The sequence below is a fragment of the Chroicocephalus ridibundus genome, chromosome Z (genome assembly GCF_963924245.1).
Source record: "Chroicocephalus ridibundus chromosome Z, bChrRid1.1, whole genome shotgun sequence".
In the NCBI taxonomy this organism is placed as follows: domain Eukaryota; kingdom Metazoa; phylum Chordata; class Aves; order Charadriiformes; family Laridae; genus Chroicocephalus; species Chroicocephalus ridibundus.
The window spans coordinates 17,207,687-17,219,886 of NC_086316.1; the positions used below are offsets into that span (position 1 = coordinate 17,207,687).

Consider the following 12,200-nt stretch of genomic DNA (forward strand, 5'->3'; position numbering starts at 1 on the left):
GGGATACTGTTAAAACTTCAAACTGCTGCCTGAGTAACCAGCAGTCCCCTATGAGACTCGCTACACATTCTATACTTGTCTTCTGTACCAGCTGCATTAAATGAACAGGATAGCCTCCATGCAGAGAGCTTTGCTGGTTTTGGTATGTTTAATTAGAGTTAACTTTTTTCAAGATGGTTCTTTCCTTGTAACTAAATCTGGGGGATAAAACTAAGCATCAGTGAGCTCTGTGGCAGAACTCCCACCAACTTAATTGGGATCAGAATTCTTCGCATGTTTGAAATACTTTTAACTTTTTAAAGCCTTTTATAATAGTGTACTGCTTGGAAAAGACTTAGATGATCATGAGGAATGTGGATTTTGGTAAAGTGTGATGAGTATTTAAGTTACCAGGAGAAAAAGGCTGAAAACTTTGAAATATGTGCACAAATCCAGTTTTATTTCAGTTACCTTCTTCAGTAGCAACACAGAATACTTTGAAACTGGACATTAGCTGAATTAAGTATGATTAGTCTTATTAAAAATCCAAATCTCTGCCCAATCAGTTTTGAAAATCATTGTGCATGAAGCATTTCGCTGCTCCTATTTAAAACAAGATCTGACAAACGAAATTGTAAAAAATAAAATGTAAAAAATGCACAAAACTATCAAGATGGCCTAGAGCATTAAAACCTAAAAGACTTAATTAAAAAAAAAAAAAAAGAGCTGCTGTTAGTTGTATCTAGTGTACTACCCATAGGTACAAGTGACTGGAAGCTTAGTAGTTTATGTAGTTATTAATTATATTGAGAGTATACATACACATTGGCCTATTAAGTAGTGTCAGACAACATTTAAAAACCCTATTTCTGATATTCTCAGTGTTGGTATCAGAAGTGGAATTAAAAGGAGGCTAGAATCAGAAAACAAACTACTTAACTCTGACAGGAGCCTAAGAAAAGGCATCTAACCTCTGAAGTAGTTTATGGCACTAGTTAGCTTAGTGTCCCATAATCGGCATTCGCTCGGGGGAACTGCGGGTGGCCTGGAAGCTGCCCTAGTGTAATTCTATGTACAAGGTATTGAAATATAGCCGGCTGTCAGCCTTAGCCATGCAAGTCTTCTATCCCCAGTTAAACATTCAGCAGGTCTTATGCAAACGCGTGCTGGTGCCTCTCAGTTGTTCTCCTGCGGCACTGCTGTTGCCTAAAAGGGAAGAGGAGAGAGGTTAGGAGACAGTCACCACCTACTTCATGTTCTCAGCATAGGCCTTTATTGCTGGAGTAGCTCAGCACCTTAAAATACTTAGTGTATATGTTTTCAGTACTCCTTGCCAGAGTTTTACAGAGGGCACTGTGCACCTGACAAAATCACCCTGTCCGTTGGCTCTGTGTCACCACGAGCAAGCCCACAGCAGAAAGGACAGCTGAGGAGTGCTTCCTCCTTCAGGTTATCTGTTCTCCCCGATAATCTGCTCTACTTCGCTTTGACAGAAACTGCTTGAAAGTCCAGCTTGGAAGATGGGCTGCCCCCAGAAACCACCTCCCCCAGGAAAAATCCTGGCATCCAGAACTGATGTGCTGCAACACCCAAGACAAAATCAGTTTTCCTTCTGTGAACTTTCACATCAGCACTCTCATGGCTGATGAACCTGAACAGTGTAAACAGTTACTTCCACGGGCAAGTCTTTGGACATACTAGATACCATTTTAATTTTCAAGCCTATATAACTTATTGTGCATTTACTGGAGATTTAGTTAATTAAGATTTCATCATGGCCAGAAGCCACTAGGGATTTACCTTCAGAAAAATTTAAGACAAAGATTAGGCACTGAATGTGCTTTAGCGAGGCAGAACTTCTCACTCATAAAATATGCATGAGTATACTTTACATTATTCTCCTAGTGTTTTTATCTTATAGCTCTCTGTCTTCCTACATCCTTCTGAGATCTGGTAAGCAGAAGAAAATTTGATTTTCCAGTCAGCTTTCCAGAAACCCTCACTGAGACCAGAAGGTTTTTGTACTGTGAAGTCATTTCAGGCAGCTGGATGGCCCAGACTCACTACCACTTTCCCCCTGACTGGAATTCCGTTTACGGGAATTCATGAAAGAGACCCAATGATTTACCTCCTGTAAGCCAGATCCAATTTCCCACAAAATGTACAAACACTGCCAGATGGTTACAGATCAAGAGTAGCAAAGCAGTCCAAGTCAAAAATCTAGGCTCATTTGTTATCTTACATACTTCATATTCAATAAACACTTAAACCAAAAAGAAAGCAAGAGAGCACTGAATTATTGTGTAAATTTTGTTTAACATTTTTCCATGTTAATTTCCCTTTAAAATCTGAATTATAAGTTTGAGCTTACTTTCTCAAGGACCTTTCAAACTCAGGAAGGTCAAAGTTTGTGTTTCAGCTGTTTGGTGAAGTTGTAATCATGTAATGTGACAGGCTTCAAAGAAATAATTTACATGGTACTTGCCGATTATATAAAACTTTAACTGGATCTTGCTAAGGGCTCGCTCCAGGAAACTCCTGAGCATTGAATTTCTGGCTTCACTGAGAGGTGAAAGTGTTCTGTATCTAACAAAACCGAGCAGTCTTTGAAACTCTGTGGCTAAACATCAAGAATCTGTCTTTTCTCCCTGTATGAGTAGTTATGTTTCCCAATGCATGGAAGTGTGCTAGAAGGAACTCTATTAAACTCTCCCAGATGTCCTAGCCTGGTCCTCCAAAGCCGATCTGAAGATTTCTTTTCTATCCAAATAAAATCTCATGCCGTTGCTCAAGAATGCAGACAACAGCCAACCGGCCTACTCTCACTCTCAGAGCAAGTCTTACTGTGTCAAAGTTTTGATTTTAAAGAATTAAATCAAATTTATTAAAGAATTCTTTACTCTACAGTAAGCTACAAGGTTTAAAACAACCAACTTGAAATGTGATGCCTTTTGGCAGAACAGTTTAAGCAGGAAATATTACACATGACTTAATCTGGCCAAAACAATGTGGCTGCTTCACAGGTTTCCATTGGCTGGGTCGTGTTTACCATCATTTGCTGCCTGAAGAGGCTTAGCTAGTAGTAAAACTCTCATTAAATCCCCCTCTCTGCTCAGAACTGATCTCCTGCTGATGAAGGGGAAGGAAGCTACAAAGCAGGGAACTCCCCACGAGGGAAGTGCAAATCGAGTAGAATTTGGAAACAGATTTTACGCTGGTCCTGGGTGGGGATGCCCGGGGAAAGTCAGGGCTGCCGGACCTCCCACTTGCCTGGGGGGCTCGAGGCTGGGCCAGGAGGGTGTTGTCTCATACTTACGCAGACAGTCCTTTCTCCAAACTGGCTGTAGAAAGTCATCTTGACTTTGTGCTTGTGTCCGGTCCTCTGATCAAAGGTGTTACAGCTGTCGAAGGGTGGGCTGTACAAATGCAGGCTAACAGCAGGCTCTGTGTGGCTTATGTTCTCCACACGGTGCAGGCCAATGGAGTCTACACCAGCAAGGGCATGAAAGGAGAGGCAGTGTTAGTGGGAAGAATTAATGACAGCTCAGATGCCTGGAAAAATGCTTTCTAAACCAAAACTCATGAGCAAGACAGTTAGGCATGCCTGCACATTTATGGGTAACAAGTAACTTGGTACAGGGATTCTGACTGCTGTTCTCTAGCACAGATTCCTCAAAACAGTGGCAATTCAAAATACGTTATTGCCTTACACACTTCCTGTAACTTCTGGATTATCTGTTACAGGACAAATGCCAACAGAAATCCAGAGAAATTCAAGGAAGGCCATGCTGTCAGTAATTTTTCAGTCATTATTCTCAGAGGACTTTAAGGTTATTTACTTTCCCAGGAGATGATGTTGTTCTAGATGCTCCAGAAGGAGGAAGGTTTGTGCCTGTAAAAATTAGCAAGACATTTCACAGGGAAAAAACGGTTTTTGTACTGCTAGTTCTTGGCCCGGTAACAAGGATATCAGTCACATTAAAAGTCAGCTATGTGTATTTGGGGCACGGACTTATGGACAGAGATGTAGTTGTCTTCTACTGCAGGCATTTGTTTCCTAATTAATCCTTCCAGTTTATTAGTTTGGAGAACATGCTTTTCATTTGTCTGCTCTTTTGACTAAGGTGACAAATTAGTAGTGACCGGCATACTTCCAACCTTAACTGAATAGTAAGCATAATTGAACACGTAATAAAACAAGGCACTGTCTGTTGTGTGGTTACTAATGAAGTAATAGCACTTTCTGCAACAGTGGAGTAGAAATCAAGCTATTATGTAAAAATGTAAGGTATGAAGAACCACATCCACAAAAGAAACCATTTCCATTCTACACTAAAGTGGAGTTTTTGAGTTACTTAAAAGAGACTTTGAATTTAAATTTATGACCCTGCTGTAACTCAGGCCTTTGTACTTGAATTAATATGTTATATAATACCTAGACCTGTATTGTGCAATGTAGGTATGATACCCTGAGAATCATGAGTACACTCTTAACTCTGATAAATTTGAAATGTAAGCCCTAAGTGTCGTTAACATAGTTTACCTAAATAGAGTAGGTAGGGGCAAAAAGTCCTACATCTGCTCATCTAGTGGGAGACTCAAACAAACACTGTTCAGTGGGTTCTAACCTTAAAAATCAAGTACAAGAGCAAGCAAGAAGCACGCAATAGAAACATGAAGGTCACTCACTACTGAAGTAGTTAGGGCAATCAACGCGCTGTCAGTGTTTTCCTTCTACGTGTTTTACCTGTTTCTTTTAAACCAGGACATATGTTATGAAACGTGGCAGAGATCCAGACTGCCTGAGAGAACTGGATACCGAATTTGTTCAGAACAAGCAAGGAAGCTTTGGACCAGATGCACAGAGGGTGCAATTGTTTGCATCGGAAAGAACCACTTCAGTAGGAAAACCTGAGTCTGAGAACCCACGTCCCTGGCATGGGAGCATGAGCAGATGTGTCAAGCTCCTTCTTGCATTTCCCATCCTGTGGATTTTGTGTTTTCACTTAACACAGCACACCTCCAACAGAGGGCTGCTGAGCACTAGCCTTTCTTCTCCAATGCCCTCACCCTGCCTAAGTCCATAACCCAACACGGAGCTCCCTCCAACTGGGGATTTCCCAAGCTCAGCCCCACAAGGTCTGTGTTCCAGTTATTAGCTCACAACATAAAAGGCAGATGGCCTCCTTCTCCGATGCTTTGCCTTAGTCCTGCTGAACTCTTTGCTGTTCAGCATGATGTGCTATGTCTTTCATAGTATCAGGATACGTTACATGCAGCTGGCCACTCCAGGATGGCCTCCAGTGTAGCACAAGGTGGTGAGAGTTACAGGCACATGTAATGGCATGGATTTAGGTATGTAGGGAGCCTTACTGGTGGAGACTGGTGGAGTCTCTCAGCATCTGTGGAGTCAGGCAACTTTTTTGTAGATTGGGTAGACTTGAGCATTTCAATTCTGCTGACACTGCACTTCAGCACTACAGTCTTTTGTTGGTGTGGACAAGATGTGGCACTGAGTATAGGCCTCTGCTCTTGGCTTATCAATTTATTCCATTGACAGCTGTTACATTTTTTGACCTCAGATTTCTAGGACTGACCAAAAGGATTTTTTCTTTGAAAAAAGATCAAGATGATTAAACTATCTAAACGTTGGTTCCCTTATTTCTCACAAAGTACTATTCAAGGTCTATGTTTACAGGCAATTTCAGATAGTTATTAGGGAAACAATGCTGAAGCCTGCTTGATCTAGAGGATATATCCAGCATATTTAAGCATCAAGCAATTGCTGCAATGTGTTAAGAGTGAGTTAAAAGGACATTTTTGGTTGTTTGTTTTACTGAATCTAAATACAGGTTTGTGCAGAATCTAGAGAGCCACAGTCTTAAACTGTGCATAAAGCCATTAGTGTTGTACTGTTAAAGGTAGGAGACTAGAGAGCAGAACTCTTCTGTTAGGAATGAGACTCATGGATGGGTGCTGTCAAAACAATCTTAATAGCTTACCATTAATGTAGGCACATCGATTTTCCCTCAAAACTCGTTCTGATTTCTTGGTCATTTCACCATTCCCTTTCTTCTCAGGCCATTCAAACAGAGTCTCCTTTAGATTTCCCTGGAGGATCTTCATAAAGCAGTGTGAGTCAGTGTGATCATGGATACTGCTATATATGTAAAAAGGATAACCAAACTCAGTGTGATGTGCATATTTAATTTCAGTACAGCAAACAGGACAGATGGCATAGGATATTGTATATGGACATAGCCCTGGAATGAAATGCCATTGCACATGGGTCATGCACAAAAGTCTTAGGAAAAAACATTCACAGTGATTAAGGTATGCCTACTTAAAACTGCTACTTTAGAAATGTCTTGAGATAAGCTCACATATAACAGTACTTGGAGAGGAGTTAGATATTGATCAACCTATGACTTTGCCACAGAGAAATACAAAGGAGGTCTGGAGGAGGACAGCAAAATTCCTCTGAACACAAAAAAATCTCGTGGGCCAAGAAACAAAACAACGCTTTCCACAGCGACCCCAGGCAAAGGCTGGCAGAAACCTGCAAGTAAACCTGATATTTGCAGATCCACCATGCTCACTCCAAAATCATGGGAGAAATGAGCTGCTTCTGATGAATTTCTATGGTCTCTTTATGGCTGGCGTGCACAGGTATTTGTGGAAGAAAAATTGCTGTACCTCTCACTCTGATAGTACTAAGTACAACCAGCTACAGTAAGATGCTCATTTCACTAGTTTGGCAAAACATGAACAAAACAGCAGGATCTGGTACGATTTGTCTGCTTGTTTTATCTGTTTTCTTGCTCCAAAGTATGCTTTAGTTGCTACATTTGGAGACATATGGGCTAGATATGTAGTTTAGTTTTGGTTTTGTATTTTTAAATAGAGGATTAACTGTTATAGATGACAATGGGACTGGGACAAAGGGAGAGCTCTCCACTCATCAGGGGCAAGGGAGGAGGAGGAATTTTACCCTCTTGGAAGTACAGTACTAACAAGTTTCAATCAAAAACTCGGTACTTGTACGTTACTGTTTTCAGTAAACAAATGCCGGGGTTTCTTACAAACTGAGATGCCAAGAGAGCAGAGCTTGCTTCAGGCACAGAACAGTTCACAAATGCCACGTTGTCACGCTCCTTCCACAAGCCATGAGAACAATCTGATCCTCCTCATGCAGGAAGCAAAAACAACTTGTGGTCTCAATCTAGCTCTAGCAAATGCTCGTCCAACTCAAACACAGCTTGACATAAATTACAGGCTTTGTGGGAATAGCCCGGAAGGAGTAGAGGTGCTGGGCTTGGTTCCTATATTCCTCTGAGTATAATGTCATGGCATCCCCCAGACAATACTGCCAATGTTCAATTGCACCCTCAATTAAAACAAACAAAAAACCACTCCGACACATCCTTAGGTTTTCTATTTATATGCAAGAATAATCAGTCAAAACTTGCAAGTTTTGTTATTCTACATTTAGTTTCAGCCAACGTTTTGTGAAAGACCCTCCAAGGGACAGATGCTGCCCTCACATTTGTAGGACTACACAACCCAGCATACAGTCCACGTACATGACTCAGGAGGCCACATCAGCAGTGTCGTCTGTTTTGAGGGAAGGCATGGGATGCGTGAACCTAAAGAAAGCCAAGTACTCCTGGAAAGGGGCTCCCTCCTCACAACCTGCAGTCCCAACCCAAAACTACTTTTCCCACCTTGTCACAGAGGCAGGATTTAAACGCCTTGAGAGAACAAAGACTATTTAAACAGCACCAACTCCTGTTTCTGCAGCCAAGTGTTGCATGGGTCTGTTGTATGGGACAGGTTGAACCGACCCTGCCCACAGGACCCGCTGTATCTCTGGGACTAAAAACTTCCTCTGACAGAAGGGAAGCTTAGATTTGGTAGAAAATCAGCGCATTTACAAAAGCGTGCCCTAAAAATGTCCGTGAGGTACAAACTTGCTAAAGATAAAGCAAATATTCAGGACTGCTATACCAATAGGAGCTCTGCATTGCTTAGTTTCCAGATGCTTTCTGATAGCTCACATAGGGATGATTATTTTTTTCTTTTTGTATGACAGTGAAAGATACAGTGGCTTTATATCTGTTTGCTAAAGCCATGGTCTTTGGATACAAACCTGCCATGCCCTTCACCCCAGCACAAGATCATCAAGTTGAATTTTCCATTTCCATTGTCCACAAGATTTCTTGTATACCTGAAACACAAAATGTTTCTTTTTACTGTACTGATATCCCTATAAAAGACAAAATTATACAAACATGCTTATGAAGGAAGGTTGTGACATGTAAAACCCCTTTTTCTTCTTTTTGTTGAAAGCTAAGTTTTACTTGGAAAAAAATGGAATTGTATTTTTAAGCTTTTTTTTTGGTAAGGGTTCTTTTTCTGGGAAGATGAAAATGGACATATTTAATATTTTATAACCATATTGCTTTTAAACAACATAGATGATGGGAGTTTGGGAACTGTGAGTCTGAGACTGGAGTGGTAGACGGGATCAAATTGAGATAGTTATTGAATGAAGTCACTTCAGCAGCTGGCTTATAATTAGAAACAGAGGATTGCAATGAAACAAGAAAAATATATGATTACATTGTTCTGCAGCTCCTTTTCAGATATTCTTGGCTTTCCTTCTGTTACGCAGCACTCATTTGTACAAAGCCAAAAAACCAAAGAAATACGATGTCAGGCTTTCCGTACGCGGTCCTCCTACTCTGTTCCTGAAAGTTCTATGTCTGGTACTGCAGCATTTGTGTGTGGATAAGACACCTGCGGGATAACTTCTGCCAGCATCTACTTCTAAACAAAGTTTATCAGAGCAAAATTTCTTAAAGAGATTTTTCATGTGCTAACTTACAGGTGGCACAGAATAAGCTTGCTTCTAAAGGCTTTCTATCGGTATGCACGTCCTAGACAGGGCTTGAAAACATCTTTAATAGCAACATCTTATGTATCTTTCCTCGTATTCTCCTGCAAGCCTCTTCTGAGCTGCTGCTTGTCTCGTTCTATTGAAAAGTTCACTAGAGAAGGGGCTGGGGTATCGCTCATTAATTTCCAAAGTGGCGTTCTTCTGATCCAGGCTTGGTGCTTCTAGCTGTTATGGTGCAAGTAACCCAGTGGGACCTTCCAATTTCAGGGTAGCTTTAGTCATGACTCTTTGCACCTTACTTTGCCAAGTGAAGCAAGCATTTGTGCCGATGACAGGACGCCTCACTCTCACCTAAAAGATGCAAGCAGGGGCACACAGAAAGTGCACTGATGTAAACTGAGTGTTTTTTAATTAGTTTCCCCATAAGAACACTCTATTTTACTCAAGATAGGATGCTCATAATGAACTACTTTCAAAGTATAACCAGTATATCTACATGCTGCCCCTCACTGCATTCACAATTTGTGCATATATCAGGTACACATATTTTTCCTATGATGTCAGCATATAAGCAATCAATGCTGGCATTTGACTGAACTTTATAAGTGCTGTTATTTCTGTACAGCAGGTCTGTCTGGCCAAAAAAAAAAAAGAAAAAAAAAAAAAGAAAAAGGCTGCCATGCATACCTCTCATGTTAGCACACTTTGTTTTTCTGATTCTTGGTTTCCTATGTTCTGTTACAAATTTTGTGATTTGTTCTGAATGGAGGATAGTCAAAACGAGGTCGAAGGAGGCTAAAAATGGCAAGCCAGAATGATGCTTTCATGATAGCAAGGTTAAAAGGAAGAGTTTTAGGGTTCGGGTGGGGGTTTTGTATGGGTTTTTAAAGGAAGTGCTCAAATAAAATGTATTTATATTGAAATTTAAGACAGGGGAGACATCAATGGCAGGAATAAATCAGTTGTTAGCCAAGTAGGAGCGATTCAAAACCCTTACAACTATTTTCCTGTTAGGAAGCAGCAAAAAAGCCTCGACGCCAGAGAAGAAAGAGACCGAATCTTGGGGGGCAGACGGCTCCCGACCCACCGCTAAGGTGGATAAGCCACGCACCGGCTCGTCTATAGACACCAAAAACCCACTTTGGAAGAGTTTCTGCTGCTGACAGGCTTCTTTTGGGCTTTTTAAAAAATAAAAAAATAGTTTTTTTGGTTGCTTCAGCATGTTTCTCTCTCCTCCGTGGGTACCACGACCCGGCGGGCCCCCGGTTGCGGGTCGGCGGGTCGGTCCCGTCGGGCGGGGGGTCCCGCCCGACGGGACCGACCCGCCGACCCGCAACCGGGGGCCCGTCGGTGCCTCCATTGGCCGCCGCCGCCCCGCCCGCTCCCCGCCCCCGCCCTGCCCCGACACCGGGCACCGCGGTCCCCCCCCACCTCCCCGGGAGAAGCGGGGGAGGTGTGTGTGTTTGCCCTTCGTCCGTTCCCCCTCCGCTCCCCCGCCATGGCGCTGCCGGGTCGGTGAAGGGGGGTGTGGGGGTGTTCTTCCCCGCCGCCCCGCTTGCACGGTGAGAGGCGCGGCGCGCCGGGGGGGGGGGGGGGGGGGGGTGCGTGCTCCCGGGGCGGCGGGGACGACGACGACACACACACGACTGCTGGGGTGGTTTTGTACCTGTACTGGTCGAATTTGGCGTATTGCAGCCACTCCTCGGGGTTGCTCTCGTAGGACTCCATCAGCTCCTGCACTTCCTCCACGCTGACTTTGTCCTCGGCGAATATCCGATGGAGGATGCGGATCAGCTCCTCCAGGCTCCGCGCCTTCCACGTCTCCGTCTGCACCGGCTGCTGCTCCATCATCACCACCGCCGGTTGCTCCATCGCCGGCCAACCGCTGCCCCCGGCCTGTCGCCCCGTCGCCTCCCTTTATGCGCCGGGAGGCACGGCGGGAGCCTACCACCGCCCCGGCGGGCGGAGGGGCCGGGCGGCGGCGGGCGGGACCGCGGCCAGCCGTCCCCGGCAGCGGGGCCACCGACCCCGACGGGCGGGGGCAACGGGGGCTGGCTGCGAGGGCTGGCCTCCCACCGCCTGCTTCTGCCTCCCCTTTGGCAGCCCCCGGTCCGGGGCGGGGGGTGTGCGTGCGTGCAGGTCTCTGGCCCCGCGGGCAGGCGGGCGTTTGGCTCTCCTCCGGTATCCCCGGTGGAGGGAGTACGAGGAGAAGCATCTCTGCCGGCGGCGGTCTCCGCGCAGCTCTCCCTCTCCCTGCCAGGCCTCTCTGTTGTCTGCGCATCTTCATCCCCTTCCGACGAGGTCTGCGTTTTACAAAGCCCGGCCTGCCGCTGCCTCCCTCACTTGTATCACAGAGGAAGAAGCTTCCAGGCAGATAAGCTGCAGCAAAGAAGCGCTAATTTGAGGCTGGCTTCGCAAAAAATACATCTAGAAGCTCTTATGTAAAAGCAAAACAAAAAACACTGGTACCTAATCCACACAGAAAGTTGCCGCTGGAGATTACAGGAGTGCAGCCTGCCTGTTGAAAGTGCTGGTCCTTGAAAACCACTCTGCATTCTGCAGTCCCATTTAGGGGATTGCTGTGACCATTAGCACTCGGTGTGACACCGAGAAATGTAATGAATGGGACAAAGGAGGCCAGGCTGAGAGGACAGACCCTCTCTCGCACTCCTCAGTCTGTCAAACCTATGTACTCTCTGCAGAGCACGCAGATGCCATGCTAGCTGTCTTCATTTCCAGTTTAACTGTTAATAGGATGTTTATTAGTCACAAATTCTGGCAATGGAATTCACCATACGTCAGAGAATTGTGCTTTAAAGACCCGTCTTTCCTTTCTAAAAAAATCCCCGAGTTCAGCTATTTAGGTCTGCCTGACGGTTGTGGGGCTGGAAGTAAGCAGGCTGGTGGTGTGGTCTGCTGTAGCTCTGAGGCTTAAAGGTGCTCAGAATGCTGGCAGCTTGCGATTTGCCTTAGAGACGGTTACACTGAGGGATTTCTAGCATGCCTGATTTCTCTTCCCTCTTCCTGGCCTGTTCATCAAATGGGTGTGAGAAAAAGAAGCACCATTAATAAAGTAGCTACAACTTGAGAGTCTGGATGAATTTCTGGCTCCACTGCAGTCGGGAATACATCCCCATAGATTTAAATGGGGATGATCTGGAACACTGGAGTGAAATACGAATGAATGTACTGAATAGGTACATTGTCAGGCACCAGTCCAGAATCTCTCTTGGCATACAGAAAGCAGACCCAACCCTATCGTTACTTTTTTAACAAGCTGTGCTTATGTGTGCATCTCTGCGAGAGAGAACCGTGATGATTT

General features: G+C 44.3%; 1 protein-coding gene across 2 annotated transcripts; it reads right to left on the reverse strand.

Annotated features, from left to right (window-relative positions):
- Positions 1-418: 418 nt before the first annotated feature.
- Positions 419-10,836, reverse strand: CDO1 (cysteine dioxygenase type 1). 2 transcript variants are annotated; one of them, XM_063320173.1, is made up of 6 exons: positions 10,545-10,836; positions 8,129-8,206; positions 5,982-6,139; positions 3,292-3,465; positions 3,029-3,037; positions 419-1,185 (listed from the first exon to the last, which is right to left on the reverse strand). In XM_063320173.1, the coding sequence occupies exons 1-6, from the start codon at positions 10,748-10,750 to the stop codon at positions 1,121-1,123; spliced, it is 690 nt and encodes a 229-aa protein (XP_063176243.1). In that variant the 5' UTR covers positions 10,751-10,836; the 3' UTR covers positions 419-1,120. The 2 variants fall into 2 exon arrangements, with proteins under 2 accessions (XP_063176243.1, XP_063176242.1); XM_063320172.1 differs by lacking the exon at positions 3,029-3,037 and having other exon boundaries at positions 3,296-3,465; positions 10,545-10,822.
- Between the last annotated feature and the right edge of the window lie 1,364 nt (positions 10,837-12,200).